General features: G+C 42.2%; 1 protein-coding gene across 7 annotated transcripts in view; it reads right to left on the reverse strand.

Annotated features, from left to right (window-relative positions):
* LOC124036573 (potassium channel subfamily T member 1-like) overlaps window positions 1–27,541 on the reverse strand; it is a 164,306-nt gene that overhangs the window by 131,638 nt on the left and 5,127 nt on the right. For all 7 annotated transcript variants that reach the window (XM_046351309.1, XM_046351308.1, XM_046351302.1 and 4 more), the window contains exons 2-3: window positions 20,806–20,854; window positions 18,695–18,862 (exon numbers count right to left, since the gene is read on the reverse strand). In XM_046351309.1, coding sequence (XP_046207265.1) covers window positions 18,695–18,862; window positions 20,806–20,854 — 217 coding nt within the window. The remainder of the gene's footprint in view (window positions 1–18,694; window positions 18,863–20,805; window positions 20,855–27,541) is intronic.

A 27,541-nucleotide genomic window follows, 5' to 3' on the forward strand; every position in this document is an offset into this window, starting at 1 on the left:
AGCCTATTCCCCCTCAGGAAACTAAAAAGATTTGGCATGGGTCCTGAGATCCTCCAAAGGTTCTACAGCTGCAACATCGAGAGCATCCTGACTGGTTGCGTCACTGCCTGGTACGGCAAGTGCTCGGCCTCTGACCGCAAGGCACTACAGAGGTAGTGCTGACGGCCCAGTACATCACTGGGGCTAAGCTACCTGCCATCCAAGACCTCTACACCAGGCGGTGTCAGAGGAAGGCCCTACAAATTGTCAAAGACCCCAGCCACCCCAGTCATAGACTGTTCTCTCTACTACCACATGGCAAGCGGTACCGGAGTGCCAAGTCTAGGTCAAAAAGGCTTCTTAACTGTTTTTACCCCCAAGCCATAAGACTCCTGAACAGGTAAACAAATGGCTACCCGGACTACTTGCATTGTGTGTCCCCCCAACCCCTCTTTTACACTGCTTTTACTCTCTGTTTATCATATATGCATAGTCACTTTAACTATACATTCATGTACATACTTCCTCAATTGGGCCAACCAACCAGTGCTCCCGCACATTGGCTAACCGGGCTATCTGCATTGTGTCCCGCCACCCACCACCCACCACCCACAAACCCCTCTTTTACGCTACTGCTACTCTCTGTTCATCATATATGCATCGTCACTTTAACCATATCTACATGTACATACTACCTCAATCAACCTGACTAACCGGTGTCTGTATGAAGCCTTGCTACTTTTATAGCCTCGCTACTGTATATAGCCTGTCTTTTTACTGTTGTTTTATTTCTTTACCGACCTATTGTTCACCCAATACCTTTTTTTTTGCACTATTGGTTAGAGCCTGAAAGTAAGTACAGTATTTCACTGTAAGGTCTACACCTGTTGTTTCCGGCGCATGTGACAAATACATTTTGATTTGATTTGATTCACCAGTCAGCAGGTTGAACAGTCAGCTGATTGAACAGTCAGATAATTGATAATGGGTCGTTTGGGATTGGGTCAGAAAGGTCCCCGTAAAACCACCACATTCAGACACTGAAAAAAAGTCTCATTTTCAGCCAGACTAGCAGTCTGCCTCCCTACCTCATTCTAGGCTGCAGATGGGAGCAGAGAGCCACAGCACCACTGGTCTGTCAAATCAAATTAGAACCAAACAGCTTCAAGCTCCCCAGGATCCATGACACCACAGCTGTCTGCTTCAACATAACATGGCCAGAGTGGGAGACAGGCTACCTAGTCAACACCACTGCCACTATGGACAAAAACACATATCCACACACATTGTAACGGTATTCTTCGTCCTGCTCTAACGAGGAGTATGAAATGTCGGACCAATGCACAGCGTGGTATGTGTTCATGATGATTTATTATACCGAACACTGAAAATACAAAATAACAACGTGAAAATAAACGAAAACCGAAACAGTCCTGTAAGGTCCGTAAAACACTAAAACAGAAAATAATCACCCACAAAATACAGGTGGGAAAAGGCTACCTAAGTATGATTCTCAATCAGAGACAATGAACGACACCTGCCTCTGATTGAGAACCATACCAGGCCACACTAACACAAAGACATAACAAAGGAACTAAGGTCAGAACGTGACACACATACAGTGCATTTGGAAAGTATTTAGAGATACAGTAGAATGGTCAGATTTGCCAAAATGAGGGAGGGGGAAGCATTCCGGAAGTTTGAATAGCAATGGTCGATAGCCTTAGCAGCGCGAGCAGTACAGTCAATATGTTGATAGAACTGTGGCAGCCTAGTCCTCAAATTTTCTTTGTTAAAGTCCCCAGCTACAATAAAAGCAGTTTCCAGTTTGCAAAAAGTCCAGTGAAGTTCTTTGAGGGCCGTTGTGGTATCGGCTTGAGGAGGGATGTAAACGGCCGTGGCAATGACGGAGGAGAATTCTTTTGGGAGATAATATGGCCGGCATTGGATTGAGTGAGGTATTCTAGGTCGGGTGCCCGAAAGGACTTGAGTTCTTATATGTTTCTAGAATTACACCATGAGGAATTCATCATGAAACACACCCCTCCGCCCTTCTGCTTCCCGAGAGATATTTATTCCTGTCTGCGTGATGTACTGAGAACCGTGCTGGCTTTACTGACTCTGACAGAATATCCCGAGAGAGCCATGTTTCCGTGAAACAAAGTATGTTACAGACCCGATGTCTCTCTGGAAAGAAATCCTTGCTGTAAGCTCATCAACTTTCTTATCCAAAGACTGAACATTAGAGAGTAATATACTCCGAAGCGGTGGGGGGGGGTGAGGCCGACCCAAAACATCCGCCGGCAATGTTTTGGGTCGGCCTCTGAAATAAGTTCAATTTCTCTGGGGATAGTGAACAAAGGATCTGCTCCAGGGAAGTCGTATTCCTGGTTATAATGCTAGGACTTCTGGTGAGTTACCGCCGCTCTAATATCCAATAGTTCTTCCGGGCTGTATGTAATGACACAAAACATTTCCTGAGCTAAAAATGTAAGAAATAGTACATAGTTTCCTAAGAGCTAGTCGCGATGCTGCCATCTCCGTTGGCACCATCTCTGTCGGTGCTCTAGAGTTTCTCTGTGGAGGTGGGAAACCTTCCAGAAAAACAACCATCTCTGCAGCACTCCACCAATCAGGCCTATATGGTAAAGTGACCAGACAGAAGCCACTCCTCAGTAAAGGCACATAACAGTCCGCTTGGAGATTGCCAAAAGCCACCTAAACAAGATTCTCTGGTCTGATGAAACCAAGATTGAACTCTTTACACTGAATGCCACATCTGGAGGAAACTTGGCACCATCCCTACGGTGAAGCATGGTGGCGGCAACATCATGCTGTGTGGGTTTTCTTCAGCGGCATGGACTGGGAGACTAGTCAGGATCGAAGGAAAGATGAACAAAGCAAAGTACAGAGAGATCTTTGATGAAAACCTGCTCCAGAGCACTCAGGACCTAAGACTGGGGCGAAGGTACATCTTCCAACAGGATAACGACCCTAAGCACACAACCAAGACAACGCAGGAATAGCTCGGGATGAGTCTCTGAATGTCCTTGAGTAGCCCAGCCAGAGCCCGGATTGAGTAAAGGGTCTGAATGCTTATGTAACCGTGATATTTCATTTTCTTTCTTTCTTTCTTTTACAAAACCTTTTTTTGCTATGTCATTATTAAAATTCAAATATTAAATTCACATAATTGCCTTAATGAGGGAAATCAAACAAGCAAAACAACATGGCAGTGATTTAGACAGGGCAAAGACATTTCAGCTTATTATTTCACCTGCCAGCTTTATTCACAGGCAAATGAAATATGGTTGTAATATGCTACAATAATTATACTATTGGGGGATATGAAGCCTAAGACAAAAGTGGTAACAGATAGCAGAGACATGCCACTGGGCACACACTGTTTGAACCAACATGGACAATATGTTCAAATCAAATCAAATCCAAGTTAAAGTGGCTAGTGATACATGTATTACATAAAGATGCAGTAGATGATATAGAGTACAGTATATACATATTCATATGAGATGAATAATGTGGGGTATGTAAACATTATATTAGGTAGCATTGTTTAAAGTGGCTAGTGATATATTTGACATCATTTCCCATCAATTCCCATTATTAAAGTGGCTGGAGTTGAGTCAGTGTGTTGGCAGCAGCCACTCAATGTTAGTGGTGGCTGTTTAACAGTCTGATGGACTTGAGATAGAAGCTGTTTTTCAGTCTCTTCGGTCCCAGCTTTGATGCACCTGTACTGACCTCGCCTTCTGGATGATAGCGGGGTGAACAGGCAGTGGCTCGGGGTGGTTGTTGTCCTTGATGATCTTTATGGCCTTCCTGTGACATCGGGTGGTGTAGGTGTCCTGGAGGGCAGGTAGTTTGTCCCCGGTGATGCGTTGTGCAGACCTCACTACCCTCTAGAGAGCCTTACGGTTGTGGGCGGAGCAGTTGCCGTACCAGGCGGTGATACAGCCCGACAGGATGCTCTCGATTGTGCATCTGTAGAAGTTTGTGAGTGCTTTTGGTGACAAGCCAAATTTCTTCAGCCTCCTGAGGTTGAAGAGGCGCTGCTGCACCTTCTTCACGATGCTGTCTGTGTGGGTGGACCAATTCAGTTTGTCTGTGATGTGTACGCCGAGGAACTTAAAACTTACTACCCTCTCCACTACTGTTCCATCGATGTGGATAGGGGGGTGTTCTCTCTGCTGTTTCCTGAAGTCCACAATCATCTCCTTAGTTTTGTTGACGTTGAGGTTATTTTCCTGACACCACACTCCGAGGGCCCTCACCTCCTCCCTGTAGGCCGTCTCATCGTTGTTGGTAATCAAGCCTACCACTGTTGTGTCGTCCGCAAACTTGATGATTGAGTTGGAGGCGTGCGTGGCCACGCAGTCGTGGGTGAACAGGGAGTACAGGAGAGGGCTCAGAACGCACCCTTGTGGGGCCCCAGTGTTGAGGATCAGCGGGGTGGAGATGTTGTTGCCTACCCTCACCACCTGGGGGCGGCCCGTCAGGAAGTCCAGTACCCAGTTGCACAGGGCGGGGTCGAGACCCAGGGTCTCGAGCTTGATGACGAGCTTGGAGGGCACTATGGTGTTAAATGCCGAGCTGTAGTCGATGAACAGCATTCTCACATAGGTATTCCTCTTGTCCAGATGGGTTAGGGCAGTGTGCAGTGTGGTTGAGATTGCATCGTCTGTGGACCTATTTGGGCAGTAAGCAAATTGGAGTGGGTCTAGGGTGTCAGGTAGGGTGGAGGTGATATGGTCCTTGACTAGTCTCTCAAAGCACTTCATGATGACGGAAGTGAGTGCTATGCCCCGTAGTTGTTTAGCTCAGTGACCTTAGCTTTCTTAGGAACAGGAACAATGGTGGCCCTCTTGAAGCATGTGGGAACAGCAGACTGGGATAGGGATTGATTGAATATGTCCGTAAACACACCAGCCACGTGGTCTGCGCATGCTCTGAGGGCGCGGCTGGGGATGCCGTCTGGGCCTGCAGCCTTGCGAGGGCTGACACGTTTAAATGTTTTCATCACGTCATGTTTTAGTTGCGGGCCGTGTCAGTGGCACTGTATTGTCCTCAAAGCGGGCAAAAAAGTTATTTAGTCTGTCTGGGAGCAAGACATCCTGGTCCATGACGGGGCTGGTTTTCTTTTTGTAATCCGTGATTGACTGTAGACCCTGCCACATACCTCTTGTGTCTGAGCCGTTGAATTGAGATTCTACTTTGTCTCTATACTGACGCTTAGCTTGTTTGATTGCCTTGCGGAGGGAATAGTTACACTGTTTGTATTCGGTCATGTTTCCGCTCACCTTGCCCTGATTAAAAGCAGTGGTTCGCGCTTTCAGTTTCACGCGAATGCTGCCATCAATCCACAGTTTCTGGTTTGGGAATGTTTTAATTGTTACTAATGGAACGACATCTTCAACGCATGTTCTAATGAACTCACTCACCGAATCAGCGTATTCGTCAATGTTGTTGTCTGACGCAATACGAAACATATCCCAGTCCACGTGATGGAAGCAGTCTTGGAGTGTGGAATCAGATTGGTCGGACCAGCGTTGAACAGACATCAATGCGGGAGCTTCTTGTTTTAGTTTCTGTCTGTAGGCAGGGATCAACAAAATGGAGTCGTGGTCAGCTTTTCCGAAAGGAGAGCGGGGCATGGCCTTATATGCGTCGCGGAAGTTAGAATAGCAATGATCCAAGGTTTTTCCAGCCCTGGTTGCGCAATCGATATGCTGATAAAATTTAGGGAGTCTTGTTTTCAGATTACCCTTGTTAAAATCCCCAGCTACAATGAATGCAGCCTCCGGATATATGGATTCCAGTTTGCAAAGAGTCAAATAAAGTTCGTTCAGAGCCATCGATGTGTCTGCTTGGGGGGGAATATATACGGCTGTGATTATAATCGAAGAGAATTCTCTTGGTAGAACATTTGATTGTGAGGAATTCTAAATCAGGTGAACAGAAGGACTTGAGTTCCTGTATGTTGTTGTGGCCACAACACGTCACGTTAACCATGAAGCATACGCCCCCGCCCCTCTTCTTACCAGAAAGATGCTTTTTTTCTGTCGGCGCGATGCGTGGAGAAACCAGCTGGCTGCACCGACTCCGATAGCGTCTCTCCAGTGAGCCATGTTTCCGTGAAGCAAAGAACGTTACAGTCTCTGATGTCCCTCTGGAATGCTACCCTTGCTCGGATTTCATCAACCTTGTTGTCAAGAGACTGGACATTGGCGAGAAGAATGCTAGGGAGTGGTGCACGATGTGCCCGTCTCCGGAGTTTGACCAGAAGACCGCTCTGTTTCCCCCTTTTACAAAGTCGTTTTTTGGGGTCGCCGGCTGGGATCCATTCCGTTGTCCTGGGTGAAAGGTAGAACACAGGATATTCATATTCCAAGTCATATTCTTGGTCGTACTGATGGTGAGTTGACGCTGCTCTTATGTTCAGTAGTTCTTCTCGACTGTATGTCATGAAACCTAAAATGACCTGGGGTACCAATGTAAGAAATAACACGTAAAAAAAACAAAAAACTGCATAGTTTCCTAGGAACGCGAAGCGAGCCGGCCATCTCTGTCGTTGCCGGAAGTTAATAACGTCTGTGCCCAGTGGGATGAACACATATACAAAAACATATTTATTTTCAGACAAATCGAAACACTAGCCATGAGGTCCTTTTCAATCCATTCCACCTGCCTGCACAGAGAGGAGAGAGAGCAGAATGATCCTGCTGCCATCTCTCACAGAAACCATTTAACCATTTCCCCTAACCATTTACCGTCTCCACAGCAACCTTCAAGGTGACGACCAGACAGGTTCATACTATTTTAAACATTATACTCTGGGTATTTGTTTTAGCCTGCAGATAGACTGGGTTCACTGTTTTCCATCTACTCTACTGCTTCCATAAGATATAATGCCAGGAAAACTCAATCAAGCACAGCTAAAGTATTTGAAAATGATTTTGAATAGTACTTGAACCCAGGTCTGGTTACATAGCTGTGTTTTCTTGTCCTCCTTAGTCTTCCCTCTGATGAGCTCCTTATGTCCCAGTCATTACAGCGGCTGATGCAGCCTGACAACCAGAGGGCTCCAGCCTACACCAATGGCAGCTAATTCATTTGGCCAGACAAGCATACGTCTGAGGGTTAAATCGCTGCTCCAATAATGACCTGATACAACGAAATGAGAGACATATGTTACAACAGAGAGCGCTCCGCTGATGATTCTCTTTTATCTCATCCCAGAAGTCTACCTTCAACTGCAGATCCCACTAGGACGGACCTCGTGAGACCGTGCTGCTCGATAACCACGACAATTAGTATAATCTCAGGCGTGGCTATAAAACAGTAACCAATCATACATTAGACACTCTAGAGCTGAGGCAAAGCAATGTCTACTTCAATCTATTTCTATGTGTGAACTAGAGAAATTCAATCCATTTCTAAATATAGAGACATTCTGAAAGTGTTCAAAACCTTATATCAAAAGGTAGAAATATAATCTCAGAAACACAATGCAATTCTCATACTGATTGAGCTACAGTACATTCCACAATGCAGATGTATACAGTGCAGTCAATTTAAAATGAAACTAAAACAATTTCTAGTGCTGATGAGTGTGATAGGTGAGAGCTGTAACTGTGGCCCACCCACACACTAACATGATGACTAAGCCTACCTATGGTCTAGACTCCAGGCTCTGAATCTGACAGCGTGTGTGTGTCTGAGCTTAGAGGCGCCTTGTTTTGGCAGCAACATAGCCCAACACTCCAGGCACATCACATATCCTCAGAACACAGACCATTGGATACAAAGAAGCAGGAAACAGTTGACCCTTCTAACTGACCCTCCCTGAGGCACATACAGCCCTTGAAGCATTCAGAGGACACCATCACCATCATCATCATCATTATCACTGCTACACCCTGCCATAAACACAGTGATAGAAAACCAGTTAGGCTCTTGTCCTTGGCTGCGTTGTTGTTGCCATGGTGTGTGACGCGTTTTCAAAGTACTTCATGCTTATTTCTCTAGTAAACATGCTATAGAATGCAGGGTCTGTTGTCAAACTATGTAATTCCCCATCAAAGGAGCAGTTATTGTTGATTTAGCATGTAATTACCACCACTCATTCCATATAGCTTCCATAAGCGTCATGAAAAGAGGGAGGGGGTCGGGATACAAAGTGATTCATCGGAAAGAAAGGTAGGTGGAACCAATTATCTCAAACGTCACCCTGCTACTCGTTCAGGTTTCAATCAAGTGGCGTTTCTATTTATGATTTGGGTCATATCTACCAACCACTCTTCCTCCTCTCTTCCTCTCTTCCGTCAGCCCTCCTTCCTCCCATCCTCCTGTCATATGTGTGCTCCCATTGTGCCTGTTAATCTCTAGCTTCCAGCCCTGAAGATAATGACAGCCAGGGGGGGGGGGATCCCTTCTGAGGAAGCCCATGCTAGCCTGCAACACCAGCCAACCAGGGAGCATCAGTCAATCAGGGAGACAGACAGCACTGACAGACCCCACTAGCCTAGCATAGCCTACTACTGAGACGGACAGGGAGACAGACAAGGAGACAGGCAGGCAGGCAGGCAGGGAGAAAGACAGCACGGGCAGAGCCTGATGGGCCTCACAACTACCCCTCCCCTCCCACCCACTAGCCTCGGCCGCTAATATTAATTATTATATTTCATAATGTAAGGATGAGAATTGGATGTTAGTGATTGATTAGTAATGCCTGACAAGTCCCTATAGATTGGTCGATGTCATGCCAGATAATTGAGTAAGCATGCCAAACGGCATGTTAAATAGCTATTTTCTAAAAACCAAAGACAGTAAATATTGCTTGGGTTAGGATAGAGGGAGAGAGAGACCAAGAAAGAGGGAGGAGGGTGAAGGATGCAGAACATCCTATATATCAGCACAGAGCATAGCAAAACCAATTTACCAAAACCAAAATATTTTCTGCTTACTGTAAGCTCTGGAGTTTGGAAATAACCAAGCAGCACTGATGAGGAACTAATTACATGTGCTTCCATTTTGGATAATGTTCTTCGAGACAAGCTGATAAAAACTGTAAGTGCGTGAATATGCTTCTCACATAAAACCCACAGACAGCGATTAGGGAAGACACACTCTGCCATGGAGATCTCCATAAATTATAGTGTGTAAATGGATAGAAAACACTGTGGTAGCCCAGCAACCAGCTACAATTATCTTCAACAATGTGACTTCTGAGACACCCAAGGGAAAATATATTTGAAGGAATATGCATTGGGAGGCATTGTGTTTACAAGTTATTCTGGCTTTAAGGGAGAAATATACTGTTACATATTAATAGTCAAATATGTTATGTGATATTCTCAGTGCAGTAAAATGAAACACCATATCAACAAATCTGCTGATGCATACAATATTACTCTAAAGCAATCTCTATGAACTTCGGATCAACATTCTTTCATCCGACCTTGATAAATCTTTTAAAAACTGCACATAAAATGGACCACTGCTCTGGCAAAGAGAAAATATGTAACGTACATCTTCTCTCAGTAAGGAAAATACTGAGAAATCAGTATCCCACAACAACAAAAAATACTGTCCAATTTGAGCAGGAAAAATACTACAATATTTTGAATAGGACTGTCAAACTTAACGTGTTAATAACGCATTACCGCGTGACATGTTTAGCGCTGTAAATTGTTTTGACAACGTTAATCACCATTTCTTCACAGTACGAGACCATTTATACACACCTGTTTCCGCATCAATCCTTTTAAGTGCAGAACACAACACGGAACACAGCTACAGTCAATGATTGTGCCTTTACATAGCTGAAGACTGTATTCCTCAAGCCAAAATCTTGTCAAAGTTATGCCCAATATTACTGGAGCTATGATTTGTCTTTCTGCCGCGGATTCGTGTGCATGTCACAGGCCATTTTAAACTACTCGCGAGACACATTTTTGGGGTTTGATATAAAAAACATTGTTTAGCTAGCTAATCATGTTACCTACCTAGCTAGCTACCTGATAACTGACTAAGCTATGCACAAATTTGAATGACACAGGAAGAGCTGAACAGGAATAGGCTACTCAAATAAGGTTGCTCCAAAAGGTAGGCTGCATATGTAAAAGTGGGGTGTGTATGACTGTGTGTGAGAGAGGATGCATGAGAGCAGGAGTAAGTGAGAGACAGAGGATGTGGGAGAGCAGGAGTAAGTGAAAGAGAGAGGATGTGGGAGAGTGGGAGTAAGTGAAAGAGAGGATGTGGGAGAGCGGGAGTAAGTGAGATAGAGAGGATGTGGGAGAGAGAGGATGTGGGAGAGCGGGAGTAAGTGAGAGAGAGAGGATGCATGAGAGCAGGAGTAAGTGAGAGAGAGAATGTGGGAGAGAAAGGATGTGGGAGAGTGGGAGTAAGTGAGAGAGAAAGGATGTGGGAGAGCGGGAGTAAGTGAGAGGGATGATGTGGGAGAGCGGGAGTAAGTGAGATAGAGAGGATGTGGGAGAGCGGGAGTAAGTGAGAGAGAAAGGATGTGGGAGAGCGGGAGTAAGTGAGAGAGAGAATGTGGGAGAGAAATTATGTGGGAGAGCGGGAGTAAGTGAGAGGGATGATGTGGGAGAGCGGGAGTAAGTGAGAGATAAAGGATGTGGGAGAGCGGGAGTAAGTGAGAGGGATGATGTGGGAGAGCGGGAGTAAGTGAGAGAGAAAGGATGTGGGAGAGCGGGAGTAAGTGAGAGAGAAAGGATGTGGGAGAGCGGGAGTAAGTGAGAGAGAAAGGATGTGGGAGAGCGGGAGTAAGTGAGAGGGATGATGTGGGAGAGCGGGAGTAAGTGAAAGAGAGAGGATGTGGGAGAGTGGGAGTAAGTGAAAGAGAGGATGTGGGAGAGCGGGAGTAAGTGAGATAGAGAGGATGTGGGAGAGAGATGATGTGGGAGAGCGGGAGTAAGTGAGATAGAGAGGATGTGGGAGAGAGAGGATGTGGGAGAGCGGGAGTAAGTGAGAGAGAGAGGATGCATGAGAGCAGGAGTAAGTGAGAGAGAGAATGTGGGAGAGAAAGGATGTGGGAGAGCGGGAGTAAGTGAGAGAGAAAGGATGTGGGAGAGCGGGAGTAAGTGAGAGGGATGATGTGGGAGAGCGGGAGTAAGTGAGATAGAGAGGATGTGGGAGAGCGGGAGTAAGTGAGAGAGAAAGGATGTGGGAGAGCGGGAGTAAGTGAGAGAGAGAATGTGGGAGAGAAATTATGTGGGAGAGCGGGAGTAAGTGAGAGGGGTGATGTGGGAGAGCGGGAGTAAGTGAAAGAGAGAGGATGTGGGAGAGCGGGAGTAAGTGAGAGAGAAAGGATGTGGGAGAGCGGGAGTAAGTGAGAGATAAAGGATGTGGGAGAGCGGGAGTAAGTGAGAGGGATGATGTGGGAGAGCGGGAGTAAGTGAGAGAGAAAGGATGTGGGAGAGCGGGAGTAAGTGAGAGAGAAAGGATGTGGGAGAGCGGGAGTAAGTGAGAGAGAAAGGATGTGGGAGAGCGGGAGTAAGTGAGAGGGATGATGTGGGAGAGCGGGAGTAAGTGAAAGAGAGAGGATGTGGGAGAGTGGGAGTAAGTGAGAGAGAAAGGATGTGGGAGAGCGGGAGTAAGTGAGAGGGATGATGTGGGAGAGCTGGAGTAAGTGAGAGAGAAAGGATGTGGGAGAGCGGGAGTAAGTGAGAGAGAAGTATGTGGGAGAGCGGGAGTAAGTGAGAGGGATGATGACCTGGCCATGCTGCTGCTTCAGTTTCAACTGGCCTGGGCCCTAGGACCATGTCCCAGGACTACCTGACATGAGGACTCCTTGCTGTCCCCAGTCCACCTGGCCATGCTCCTGCTCCAGTTTCAACTGACCTGAGCCCTAGGACCGTGCCCCAGGACTACCTGACATGATGGCTCCTTGCTGTCCCCAGTCCACCTGATTGTGCTGCTGCTCCAGTTTCAACTGTTCTGCCTTATTATTATTTGACCATGCTGGTCATTTATGAACATTTGAACATCTTGGTCATGTTCTGTTATAATCTCTACCCGGCACAGCCAGAAGAGGACTGGCCACCCCACATAGCCCGGTTCCTCTCTAGGTTTCTTCCTAGGTTTTGGCCTTTCTAGGGAGTTTTTCCTAGCCACCGTGCTTTTACACCTGCATTGTTTGCTGTTTGGGGTTTTAGGCTGGGTTTCTGTAGAGCACTTTGAGATATCAGCTGATGTACGAAGGGCTATATAAATAAATTTGATTTGATTTGGATGATGTGGGAGAGCGGGAGTAAGTGAGAGAGAAAGGATGTGGGAGAGCGGGAGTAAGTGAGAGAGAGGATGTGTGAGAGCAGGAGTAAGTGAGAGAGAGAGGATGTGTGAGAGAGAGGATGTGTGAGAGCAGGAGTAAGTGAGAGAGAGAGGATGCATGAGAGCAGGAGTAAGTGAGAGAGAGGATGTGTGAGAGCAGGAGTAAGTGAGAGAGAGAGGATGTGAGAGAGCAGGAGTAAGTGAGAGAGAGAGGATGTGGGAGAACAGGAGTAAGTGAGAGAGAGAGGATGTGGGAGAGCAGGAGTATGTAGGAAAAAAGGATGTGGGAGAGCAGGAGTAAGTGAGAGAGATGATGTGGGAGAGCGGGAGTAAGTGAAAGAGAGAGGATGTGGGAGTAAGTGAGAGTGAAAGGATGTGGGAGAGCGGGAGTAAGTGAGAGAGAAAGGATGTGGGAGAGCGGGAGTAAGTGAGAGGGATGATGTGGGAGAGCGGGAGTAAGTGAGATAGAGAGAATGTGGGAGAGAAATTATGTGGGAGAGCGGGAGTAAGTGAGAGGGATGATGTGGGAGAGCGGGAGTAAGTGAAAGAGAGAGGATGTGGGAGAGCGGGAGTAAGTGAGAGAGAAAGGATGTGGGAGAGCGGGAGTAAGTGAGAGGGATGATGTGGGAGAGCGGGAGTAAGTGAGAGAGAGGATGTGGGAGAGCGGGAGTAAGTGAGAGAGAAAGGATGTGGGAGAGCGGGAGTAAGTGAGAGGGATGATGTGGGAGAGCGGGAGTAAGTGAAAGAGAGAGGATGTGGAAGGGTGGGAAGGTGTGAAGGCCTATGTGTGTAAAGTTCTCAACAGTTCAGATGGTTACAGTGTTTTCAGAACATTGTTGGACAAGTTTAAAAGCTCTTTGTTCTGTGTATCCATAGAGATAGTTACACTCATTTAGAATGCCTGAAGATTAACATTACTGTGTGTGTGTGTGTGTGTGTGTGTGTGTGTGTGTGTGTGTGTGTGTGTGTGTGTGTGTGTGTGTGTGTGTGTGTGTGTGTGTGTGTGTGTGTGTGTGTGTGTGTGTGTGTGTGTGTGTGTGTGTGTGTGTGTGTGTGTGTGTGTGTGTGTGTGTGTGTGTTGTGCTGTGCTGTGCAATAACAGTGATAAGAGGGAGTAGGCCTACTTAACCACTGGGAGCATTAATAGTTCTATGTTAGTGACTTTTGTGTTGTTTATGGTGAACATGCTATTAACATATTCTGATGTAGATCATTTTGTGTTGTTTATGGTGAACATGCTATAACATATTCTGATGTAGATCATTTTGTGTTGTTTATGGTGAACATGCTATTAACATATTCTGATGTAGATCATTTTGTGTTGTTTATGGTGAACATGCTATTAACATATTCTGATGTAGATCATTTTGTGTTGTTTATGGTGAACATGCTATTAAAACATTCTGATGTAGATCATTTTGTGTTGTTTATGGTGAACATGCTATTAACATATTCTGATGTAGATCATTTTGTGTTGTTTATGGTGAACATGCTATTAACATATTCTGATGTAGATCATTTTGTGTTGATCATGATGAACATGTTATTAACATATTCTGATGTAGATCATTTTGTGTTGTTTATGGTGAACATGCTATTAAAACATTCTGATGTAGATCATTTTGTGTTGTTTATGGTGAACATGCTATTAACATATTCTGATGTAGATCATTTTGTGTTGTTTATGGTGAACATGCTATTAACATATTCTGATGTAGATCATTTTGTGTTGATCATGATGAACATGTTATTAACATATTCTGATGTAGATCATTTTGTGTTGTTTATGGTGAACATGCTATTAACATATTCTGATGTAGATCATTTTGTGTTGTTTATGGTGAACATGCTATTAACATATTCTGATGTAGATCATTTTGTGTTGATCATGATGAACATGTTATTAACATATTCTGATGTAGATCATTTTGTGTTGTTTATGGTGAACATGCTATTAACATATTCTGATGTAGATCATTTTGTGTTGTTTATGGTGAACATGCTATTAACATATTCTGATGTAGATCATTTTGTGTTGTTTATGGTGAACATGCTATTAAAACATTCTGATGTAGATCATTTTGTGTTGTTTATGGTGAACATGCTATTAACATATTCTGATGTAGATCATTTTGTGTTGTTTATGGTGAACATGCTATTAACATATTCTGATGTAGATCATTTTGTGTTGATCATGATGAACATGTTATTAACATATTCTGATGTAGATCATTTTGTGTTGTTTATGGTGAACATGCTATTAAAACATTCTGATGTAGATCATTTTGTGTTGTTTATGGTGAACATGCTATTAACATATTCTGATGTAGATCATTTTGTGTTGTTTATGGTGAACATGCTATTAACATATTCTGATGTAGATCATTTTGTGTTGTTTATGGTGAACATGCTATTAACATATTCTGATGTAGATCATTTTGTGTTGTTTATGGTGAACATGCTATTAAAACATTCTGAAGTAGATCATTTTGTGTTGTTTATGGTGAACATGCTATTAACATATTCTGATGTAGATCATTTTGTGTTGTTTATGGTGAACATGCTATTAACATATTCTGATGTAGATCATTTTGTGTTGTTTATGGTGAACATGCTATTAACATATTCTGATGTAGATCATTTTGTGTTGTTTATGGTGAACATGCTATTAAAACATTCCAATGTACATAATTTGTGTTTCCATCCATTACAATCAAAGTATGCCTGTAACTCAATGTACTTCTTGTTAAATATAGATTTTTATCAAATTCAAAAATGTAATTTCAATGTAATTAATATAATAATAAAATATATGCCATTTAGCAGACGCTTTTATCCAAAGCGACTTACAGTCATGTGTGCATACATTCTACGTATGGGTGGTCCCGGGGATCGAACCCACTACCCTGGCGTTACAAGCGCCATGCTCTACCAACTGAGCTACAGAAGGACCAGTTAACTGATGCAATTAACTCGATTCATTATTTTACTCGTTTGACAGCACTAATTTAGAAACGTCAGTTCTAGGCATGGTGAGAATAGAGTTCAGCTTTACGGCGCTGATATAAAACATACTGAAAGCAATTTCCTGCTGAGAGAGAGATAAGGAGAGAAGGGAGATATTGAGAGGGGGGGGTGAGAGTGATACAGGGAGAGAGAAAGAGGGAGAGACAGAGCGATGAGGTCCTGGTGCTCTGTTCACAAACACAAACAGACCCTACAGAGCCCCAGGACAGCAACATGATTAGACCCAACCAAATCATGAGAAAACAAAAAGATGACTACTGACACATTGGAAAGAATTAACAAAAAACTGAGCAAACTAGAAAGCTATTTGGCCCTTCCTTAAACAAATTTAAGGAAAACTTTGACTATGTACAGACTCAGTGAGCATAACCTTGCTATTGAGAAAGGCCGCCGTAGGCAGACATGGCTCTCAAGAGAAGACAGGCTATGTGCTCACTGCCCACAAAATGAGGTGGAAACTGAGCTGCACTTCCTAACCTCCTGCAAAATGTATGAACATATTAGAGACACATATTTCCCACAAATTACACAGATCCACAAAGAATTTGAAAACAAACCCAATTTTGATAAACTCCCATATCTACTGGGTGAAACATCAGTGTCATCACAGCAGCAATATTTGTGACCTGTTGCCATAAGAAAAGGGCAACCAGTGAAGAACAAACTCCTATGTAAATAATAACAATAAATAATAACAATAAATAAATAATAACAATAAATAATAAATACATACCCATATTTATGTTTATTTATTTCCCCTTTTGTACTTTAACTATTTGCATATCGTTACATCACTGTATATAGACATAACATGACATTTGAAATGTCTTTATTGTTTTGGAACTTCTGTGAGTGTAATGTTTACTGTTACTTTTGATTGTTTATTTCACTCTTGTTTATTATCTACTTCACTTGCTTTGGCAATGTTAACATATGTTTCCCATGTCAATAAGGCCCTTTAAATCGAATTGAATTGAGAGAGAAGGACAGAGAGAAAAGAGTCAGAGAGAGGGAGTGAGCAAGTGGGAAGGATAAAGACAAAGTGACAGAGAGCGATGTGAGACGTCACATTTACCTTGAAATGTCAGGCAGCAGCAGAAAGGGATTTCACTCTTTCCAGCAATAAAAATACATACAGTTGATGTACTAGCTAATCAGGCCACAGCGATATAGGACAAATACAATCTACAGACGGTAATGGACTCCTGGGTGAGACGTGTGCTACTGGAATGGACATGTTGACCGTGGAAATAGAGAAATAACAATGTACTCTTGCTCTGATTTTTTAAGAAGAATTTATATAACCAATTGCTACTGACAGACTAAATTCTCCCAATGGCGATATCTGTCAACAAACGAATGAGCTTCAATCCACAACACATCATGCCAATACCTTTGGTTACTTTTTATTTTGTTGGGTTAAGGTGTTTTTATTACCGAATTCCAACTCATTTGTCATTAATCACGTAGCTCACACTGTAAAAAGTATTCATATGGCTCGAAGCTCAGTCTTTACTGCAACACTATATCAAATCAGCCAGCCTGTCAGCCAATCAGAGCCTGGCGCACGATACAGTCAGGTAGCACTCCCACGGTGACAGGCAGCTGCTGACGTTGATAGACCACTAGTGCTTTCAAATTCTCAGACAACAAGCTAGCTACAGATGCTGTATCTTAATTTGATCATCCTGTTGCAGGATTTTTCTTGCACAGACGGAAATGCAAACTTGTAGTGTATCCACGGTTTAAAAAGGCTTCTAAGGTTGTTGTATCCAATTTAACATTACAGACTTGATTTGCCCTAAGGAAAAATGTATTTACCCCTACAAAAAAAATGTAAATTAATTATAATCCACATAACAATTCACATTTCCTGTTGATGCAGGATTATTTCAGGGTCTGAAATTAAGATAAAGCATCTGTACTCTCAGAAGAACGCTCCACAATCACCTAATAGAAAACCCAAAACCCTTCAAATGACTTTTAAATGGTACAATCCATTCTGGACTAAAGTGTGTTATAATGATTTAGTAACCACATTAAGAAACTATGCAGAATTTTACACCAACCACTTACCTACATCTGCCTGTTGCAAATAAACATAAAACTCCATTCTGTTCTTCCCACACTGAGTTTCATTCATTTCAGAACCACCTTGAAGGACATCTCCACATAACAGCAGTGAAGCAGAATGCATTTATACAATGACTGAGGGAATTAAATTCCAGCTCTCTTGAGTCATGATGGCAGTCAAATTCCATGTGACTGTTTAGTCACAGTAACTAGGCTTCTCCCAGCTCTGATACTGCTGATGGTCATTAGTAGTCTACCAAACTTGCTAACTGCCTGGTACTCAGCACTCTATTGTCCCTCTAATCACTCTGACATCATTGCAAATGTAATCGAAAATCTAATCAAACACTTCATGAGAGCCCATGAGCTCATGTTGAGCAACATTTCTATATGCAATGCAATTGATTGAGAAAACAGAGTGATGCCCTCTATATCAGCGTTCTATCGGCTAGACCTACTATATTTATTTCTCAACTTTCCTAATATTGAGCACATTGCTCCTCTTAACAACAGGAGTATAGCCTACCTGGCTGGCATTAATTATGCTTTTTTAAATGTAGATGTTTCCAAAGGTCTGCACCAGTGGCTTGTATGCTATGCGTGGAAGCCAGGAGATGCTAAACATGTTTATGTTAATTAACAGTAAATTACCGTGAGACTGGCTGTTTGCATGACATTCACAGGCTGACAAAATGTAATGACCGCCACGTCCCTAATTATGATCAATTAATTGCAAAGAAGAAAAACTACTGTACACACACACACACACACACACACACACACACACACACACACACACACACACACACACACACACACACACACACACACACACACACACACACACACACACACACACACACACACACACACACACACACACACACACACATGGGCCCTTACAGCAGTGTAAATGAGTGCTCCTGGGCAGTATTATATCATATTTACAGCTATATTATATCATCTTTACAGGTGATTTATATCATCTTCACAGGTGTATTGTATAATCTTTACAGCCGATTTATATCATCTTAACAGGTGTGTTGTATAATCTTTACAGGCGTATTGTTAATCTTTACATGTGTATTATATAGTCTTTACAGGTGTATTGTTAATCTTTACAGGTGTATTATATAGTCTTTACAGTTCCATTATATAATCATTACAGGCGTATTGTATAATCTTTACAAGTGTATTATATCATCTTTACAGGTATATTATATTACAGGTGTATTATATTATCTTTACAGGTGTATTATATAACTTTACAGGTATATTATCTTTACAGGTGTATTACCATTACCTGTCGTCATTCTGAAAGGACTGGTCCCCCAGCAGCAGGTCCCTGAAGCGGTAGCGGGGCGGTAGAGGAGGGACCTCAGAGTCCACCTCCAACTTGAGGGCTGAGATGTCCAGAATAACTCCACTGTTGCTGCTGTTGTTCTTCTGGAGGGTCTCCGTGGAGTCAGACCTGACAACATACAAAGAAATCTAAGAAAGACATACTGTATAAGAAATCTAAGAAAGACATACTGTATAAGAAATCTAAGAAAGACATACTGTATAAGAAATCTAAGAAAGACATACTGTATAAGAAATCTAAGAAAGACATACTGTATAAGAAATCTAAGAAAGACATACTGTATAAGAAATCTAAGAAAGACATACTGTATAAGTAATCTAAGAAAGACATACTGTATAAGAAATCTAAGAAAGACATACTGTATAAGAAATCTAAGAAAGACATACTGTATAAGAAATCTAAGAAAGACATACTGTATAAGAAATCTAAGAAAGACATACTGTATAAGAAATCTAAGAAAGACATACTGTATAAGAAATCTAAGAAAGACATACTGTATAAGAAATCTAAGAAAGACATACTGTATAAGAAATCTAAGAAAGACATAGTGTATAAGAAATCTAAGAAAGACATAGTGTATAAAAATTTGTAGGGTTGGATGACTTAAGACACAATCCCTGATTGCTGGCAAGCAGCTTTTGATATGATCTCTGACACTGACATACTGAGTTGCTGACAGAGCACTGAGGAGGTTAGAATATAGTCTCACAGTGGGATATGATACGTTTTGAGTTGTTTACAGCACAGAGGTACAACTATGATATGTCTCAATGGTTGACAGCAAGGTTTAACAAGCACATCCATGTACTTTATCTCCTCTTATTCTGTAATGATCCATTGCAATGAAAGGGAAAGGAATGACAAGCAAGCAGAGAAGGAAATTACATTTTTATCAAGGGATTTGTTCATATCTGGGTCGATGCAAGAGTATGTGTGTGTTTGTGTGTGTGCATGCACACGCATGTGTTTGAGTGTTTAAAGTGAGCAAAACAGAGTTGTACAGATCCACAATGAGCACTAAAACAAATATATCAAATCTGATTAAATCAATGGCCTGATCAACTGCCCAGAGTCTGGGCCATCCACATTTTCCCCACATGAGCAAAAATGTATAAATAAATGCTGAATAGAATTCCAACCATTTTTGGCATTAGATGGGATTTTTAGAAACAGACCAGTTGGAGAGGGAAAATGTAAATCCATCAACTTGTGCAGTAATTGAATGGTAAGATTATCCTAAGCAATTTGGATCCAGTTAAAATGGAAAGGTTTCTCTCCGCATTAAATAACTACGCCACATAGTCTGCACATTTTGATTATGTGAAATTTGATGTCTTAGGACGATTTCCACGGCGACAATACATGATGCATTCATGATGCATTAAACCCCCTAGAGAACACAGACCATCTCCCTAGCTGAACATATAGCCTGCTTCCCAAATTGGCACCCTATTTCCTACAGATGCCGTATCTTCATTTGAGAAAGTTTGAAAACACAGCATGAAAATAATCCTGCAAGCAACAGGTCATGTGAATTGTTATGTGGATTATAATGAATGGACATTTTTTGTAGGGTTTGATACATTTTACGTTACGTGGAAATGACTAACTTTAGAAGCCTTTTTGAACCTTGAGTATGAAACAAGTGGGCATTTCCTGCTGAGCAAGAACATTCCTGCAACAACAGAATGATCAAATTAAGATACAGCATGTGTATATAGCTACAGTAGTGCACGACTTTTGAGCACAGCCCTCTGGTCAAGAGTAGTGCACAGCAGAGAGAATAGGGTGTCATTTGGGAGGCAAGGTTTAATAAATGTTCTGTACAGAACGGTAGTATTGGTCGGAGCAGTCCACTGAATACACCATTAAACATATTCAAATGAAGATAAACAGGTTTCAATTATTCAGGATCACTCTGGGACTGCTATATTGATACTGGTGGAGTGTTTAAGTAGAAGATCAAACAAACATAGGCTTACAGCCGATACAAAGACACACACACACACTATTTTCATGTCAGTCCTTGTCACGTTGACAAGAAACATTACCTGTCACCATGGGATCTCGAGGATCGACGCAGCGGGCTCATGGTTGCGTCTTGGTGAGGGATTTAGGAATATTTGAAAGAGAGAGAGAGAGAGAGAGAGAGAGAGAGAGAGAGAGAGAGAGAGAGAGAGAGAAAAAGAGAGAGGAAAGCAGAGTTCAACATGGATAATACATCTACAAGGTGGGGGGTATACAGTGTGTAACATGATAACACACACAGCATACATATCAGCTTAACTCTGTGCTGCTGCTGAGGCAAACCAATCCCTCTGAAGTTACCTCTTCTTTTACTTTCCTTCTTTAAGGATTACTCCAACATGCGGTTGATGGCTAAGACGAGCTGGGACAAACCCTCTGGATGGCTTATGTCTCACTATCACACAGTTTCATGAAAAGTCAAATTAATGGGCGGCAGGGTAGCCTACTGGTTAGAGCGTTGGACTAGTAACTGCAAGGTTGCAAGTTCAAACCCCTGAGCTGACAAGGTACAAATCTGTCCTTCTGCCCCTGAACAGGCAGTTAACCCACTGTTCCTAGGCTGTCATTGAAAATAAGAATTTGTCCTTAACTGACTTGCCTAGTTAAATAAAGATAAAATATAAAATAATTCGATCAGTGGTATTCAAAGTCAGGGTCGCAATGGAAACAGCAGTAGGGTTGCCAAAAAGTAAAGAAATATATATATTTGAGAGAATGGAATACATTTTTTGAGAAAGATCATTTGAAAAATACAATTTTATTGAGTAAATGTATTTATTGGTTTCTTTTCATTTTGATAAGAGATGAAAATGCAATAAACTGAAAGGGCGGCAGCGTAGCCTAGTGGTTAGAGCGTTGGACTAGTAACCGGAAGGTTGTGAGTTCAAACCCCCGAGCTGACAAGGTACAAATCTGTCGTTCTGCCCCTGAACAGGCAGTTAACCCACTGTTCCCAGGCCGTCATTGAAAATAAGAATATGTTCTTCCTTCTGTAGCTCAGTTGGTAGAGCATGGCGCTTGTAACGCCAGGGTAGTGGGTTCGATCCCCGGGACCACCCATACGTAGAATGTATGCACACATGACTGTAAGTCGCTTTGGATAAAAGCGTCTGCTAAATGGCATAAAGTATTAAAGTATAAAGTAAAAAGTTATTTGATGATGTCAAATCAAAATGATTTTAAGGTTGTGTCATCAGATTTGCGGTGGGATCGCAATAAATTCTTGGGGAAAAAATGGGGTCCCTGCTGAAAAATTGTGTGCTATATAACATATCACCATAGTGGCTATTTTTGTTAATACTGGTATGTCAGATTAGCTCAATCGACAAAATTCAACCTCCGAAAAAAAAACATAAAATAACCATTCAAAACATGAAAAACATACATAAACATACAATTAGATTTTTTTATTGTGTGAAAATGTTCTAATGTGTGTACAATATGCTTATTTTTTGAAATCTAAATAATTTACTTGTGTTGTAAAATGTTAATAAAATAAAAAGTGTTACTGTTTGACAGAAAGTGTCTTTTTGCCATCATTTCCCGTTTGGGGAGGAAAAAAAGACCAGTTTTTGTGCTTTTAGTGGTCGAAATATGTTGGTGCTTTTAGGGTCAATCTTTGTACCATGCTCAACCTCCCAACTCCTTATCTGGAGCTCTCATACAGTACATAGGGAGCTCTCCAATGCACACAAGTGGCTAATGACTATATGGGTCAGCCCTGTAGGCGGTCATCATGAGAGAATGGACAGGCTGGAGTGGGCTCATAACAGAGAGAGAGAGAGAGAGAGAGAGAGAGAGAGAGAGAGAGAGAGAGAGAGAGAGAGAGAGAGAGAGAGAGAGAGAGAGAGAGAGAGAGAGAGAGAGAGAGAGAGAGAGAGAGAGAGAGAGAAGTATCATCAATCAACAGCAGACATCTACATTTCCTCAGTGAAAACAATGTACTGATTTGGCTCTGATTTTTTGATTTGTTGATAAAAATATATATATTTAGACTCAATTTGGCATGGAGCTCTGCTGTAAAAATTGATGGAAAGTTGTGTTGGGGGAAAACATACAACCTTTTAAAAAAATGTTTATATGACCAGGTAAAACCCATTGAGGTTGAAAACCTCTTTTGCGAGGGTGACACGGCAAGAAGGCAAAACAAGGAAATAGCAGTGTGTCCACAAAACATTACAGAAAGATACAGAATACACACAAAAGACCAAGTGTCACAAGTTAAAGATACAATTGAAGATTATAAACAACAGCAGTCATCACAAACAGTGTTGTCGATCGGAGTCTTAAAAACAGGCAAAACCACTAACTCCACTAACTTTAAAATCTTCTGAATCATGTTCCAGGATGAATGGGAATTTTTCCCATCTCAGTTCTAGCCTTATGAACAGACAAGGACAGCAGCGACATTATAAAATCCATTAACACAAACAACAAGTGTGCGGTTAAAATTGGGGAAAAAAAGACGTTTTATTTTCACAGGGCCGTGGGTTGAGACAGGGATGCAGCTTGAGCCCCACCCTCGTTCAACATATACAGTACATTCAGAAAGTATTCAGACCCCTTGACTTTTTCCACATGTTGTTACGTTTCAGCATTATTCTACAATGGATTCAATTATATATATTTCTCATCAATCTACACACAATACCCTATAATGACACAGAGTCCCCCGGTACTGCTGCTCATTCCATGCACCAGGTCTATTTCACCAGCTTTCTAGGCATCACTGAACTGGATTCATTACCCACCAACCCCGGGCTGTCTTGTCTCATTACGCACACCTGGTTCCCATTCCCCTTGATTAGTATGTTATATATGTGTCCTCTGTTCCCCATTGTTCTTGTCGGTTACTGTTCCCATGTCAGTTGGTCTTGTGAGTACCTGTGCTTTATTGTTTAGGCTTTCGTGATACGTGTATTGTGCACTTGTTATTTCGGGTCTCGTCCCATGTAGTGTTATGACTGGTCTCGTCCCATGTAGTGTTATGACTGGTCTCGTCCCATGTAGTGTTATGACTGGTCTCGTCCCATGTAGTGTTATGACTGGTCTCGTCCCATGTAGTGTTATGACTGGTCTCGTCCCATGTAGTGTTATGACTGGTCTCGTCCCATGTAGTGTTATGACTGGTCTCGTCCCATGTAGTGTTATGACTGGTCTCGTCCCATGTAGTGTTATGACTGGTCTCGTCCCATGTAGTGTTATGACTGGTCTCGTCCCATGTAGTGTTATGACTGGTCTCGTCCCATGTAGTGTTATGACTGGTCTCGTCCCATGTAATATTAAGAGGTTAATAACCTCTCTCTTTTGTTTGGGTTACATCCCTGTGTATTTTACAGTTGGGTTTGTTTTGGGCTTCGTCCCTGTGTTGTCCCCGTGTCTTTTTCAAACATTATTTACATAACTATACAGACCCTTTGCTATGAGACTCGAAATTGAGCTCAGGTGCATCCTGTTTCCATTGATCATCCTTGAGATTTTTCCACCTGTGGTAAATTCAATTGACGTGACATGATTTGGAAAGGCACACACCTGTCTATATAAGGTCCCACAGTTGACCGTGCATGTCAGAGCAAAAATCAAGCCATGTGGTCAAAGTATTTGTCGGTAGAGCTCTGAGACAGGATTGTGTCGAGACACAGATCTGGGGAATGGTAGTAATATTTTTTTTGCAGCATTGAATGTCCCAAAGAACACAGTGGCCTCCATCATTCTTAAATGGAAGAAGTTGGAACCACCAAGACTCTTCCTAGCCTGGCCAAACTGAGCAAATTGAGAAGGGCCTTGGTCAGGGAGGTGACCAAGAACCAGATGATCACTCTGACAGAGCTTCAGGGTTCCTAAAGGACTCTCAGACCATGAGAAACAAGATTCCCTGGTCTGATGAAACCAAGATTGAACTATTTCGCCTGAATGCCAAGTGTTACATCTGGCGGCCCTCACAGTAATTCTCAGTAAGACAAAAAGAATGGTGTTCTAAAAAAGGTCCAGTTGCCAGGACCACAAATACAAATTCAATTGACACACCGTTGTCCTAGAGCACACACAAAACTATACAGACCTCGGCCTAAACATCAGCGCCACAGGTAACTTCCACAAAGCTGTGAACGATCTGAGAGACAAGGCAAGAACGGCCTTCTACGCCATCAAAAGGAACATAAAATTCGACATAGGATCTGGCTAAAAATACTTTAATCAGTTATAGGACCCATTGCCCTTTATGGTTGTGAGGTCTGGGGACGGGTCACCAACCAAAAAACACCAAATATCCTGTGTACAATGTAAAACAAATAATGATGAAATAATGAAATAATGAGAGTTGTAAATGAACCCAATATTTATGTTTATTTATTTTCCCATTGGTATTTTAACTATTTGCACAAATAGTAACAACATTGTATATAGTCATTATATGACATTAGAAATGTCTCTATTCCTTTGGAACTTTTGTGAGTGTAATGTTTACTGTTATTTTTTTATTGTTTATTTAACTTTTGTTTATTATCTATGTCACTTGCTTTGGCAAAGTAAACATATTTTTCCCATGCCAATAAAGCCCTTAAATTGAAATTGAATAGGGAGGGAGAGAGAGAGAAAGTGAGAGAGCAAGAGAGAGAGAGAGACTCTGATTAGCAGCCCAGAGGACAAACCCCGAGAAGCCTCCTGTAAGGAGGGATGAGAGTGTGGGGAGATGACGTGAGAGGGCCAGTGACCTTTGTATTTCATTGTTATTTTTACACTGCCTCTATGCACACTCACAGGGCCCTACACACTACACACACTGATACTCAAACACACACGAACACTCACTGCATCATTTGCTCACTCACACAAATGCACATACATTTATTCTGACACTCTACACACACTCACATACAAACTGCTGCTACTCTGTTTATACCCTCACATAGAAACTGATGCTACTCTGTTTATAAACTCACATACAAACTGCTGCTACTCTGTTTATACCCTCACATAGAAACTGCTGCTACTCTGTTTATAAACTCACATACAAACTGCTGCTACTCTGTTTATACTCTCACATACAAACTGCTGCTACTCTATTTATACTCTCACATACAAACTGCTGCTACTCTGTTTATACCCTCACATAGAAACTGCTGCTACTCTGTTTATACTCTCACATACAAACTGCTGCTACTCTGTTTATACCCTCACATAGAAACTGCTGCTACTCTGTTTACAAACTCACATACAAACTGCTGCTACTCTGTTTATACTCTCACATACAAACTGCTGCTACTCTGTTTATACTCTCACATACAAACTGCTGCTACTCTGTTTATACCCTCACATAGAAACTGCTGCTACTCTGTTTATACTCTCACATACAAACTGTTGCTACTCTGTTTATCAATTATGCTGATGCCTAGTCACCTTACCCCTATATACAGTGGGGCAAAAAAGTAATTAGTCAGCCACCAATTGTGCAAGCTCTCCCACTTAAAAAGATAAGAGAGGCCTGTAATTTTCATCATAGGTCCACTTCAACTATGACAGACAAAATGAGAAGAAAAAAATCCAGAAAATCACATTTTAGGATTTTTAATGAATTTATTTGCAAATTATGGTGGAAAATAAGTATTTGGTCAATAACAAAAGTTTGTCTCAATACTTTGTTATATACCCTTTGTTGGAAATGACAGAGGTCAAACATTTTCTGTAAGTCTTCACAAGGTTTTCACACACTGTTGCTGGTATTTTGTCCCATTCCTCCATGCAGATCTCCTCTAGAGCAGTGATGTTTTGGGGCTGTTGCCGGGCAACACAGACTTTCAACTCCCTCCAAAGATTTTCTATGGGGTTGAGATCTGGAGACTGGCTAGGCCACTCCAGGACTATGAAATGCTTCTTACGAAGCCACTCCTTCGTTGCCCGGGCGGTGTGTTTGGGATCATTGTCATGCTGAAAGACCCAGCCACGTTTCATCTTCAATGCCCTTGCTGATAGAAGGAGGTTTTCACTCAAAATATCACGATACATGGCCCCATTCATTCTTTCCTTTAACCTCTTCAACCTATGGGGGCGCTATGTCATTATTGGATTAAAAAACGTGCCCGTTTTAAGCGCAATATTTTGTCACGAAAAGATGCTCGACTATGCATATAATTGGCAGCTTTGGAAAGAAAACACTCTGTCGTTTCCAAAACTGCAAAGATATTATCTGTGAGTGCCCCATAACTGATGCTACAGGCGAAACCAAGATGAAACTTCAAACAGGAAATGAGCAGGATTTTTGACGCTCTGTTTTTCATTGTCTCCTTATATGGCTGTGAAAGCGCCACGAATTAGCCTGCCCTTTCTATCGTTTCTCCAAGTTGTCTGCAGCATTGTGACGTATTTGTAGGCATATCATTGGAAGATTGGCCATAAGAGACTACATTTACCAGGGGTCCGCCCGGTGTCCTTTGTTGAAATTGTTGCGTAATCTCCAAGCTGCTCGCATTCATCCATGTGATTGAGACAGAGAGGAGACTTCCAGGAATGATATATCATGAAGAGATATGTGAAAAACACCTTGAGGATTGATTCTAAACAACGTTTACCATGTTTCAGTCGATATTATGGAGTTAATGTGGAAGAAAGTTTGGAGTTTGGATGAATGAATTTTTTATTTTTTTTGGTAGCCAAACATGACGCAGAAAACGGACCGATTTCTCCTGCACAACTAATCTTTCATGGAAACTGAACATTTGCTATCTAACTGAGAGTCTCCTCATTGAAAACATCCGAAGTTCT

The sequence above is a fragment of the Oncorhynchus gorbuscha genome, linkage group LG05 (assembly GCF_021184085.1).
Source record: "Oncorhynchus gorbuscha isolate QuinsamMale2020 ecotype Even-year linkage group LG05, OgorEven_v1.0, whole genome shotgun sequence".
In the NCBI taxonomy this organism is placed as follows: Eukaryota; Metazoa; Chordata; class Actinopteri; order Salmoniformes; family Salmonidae; genus Oncorhynchus; species Oncorhynchus gorbuscha.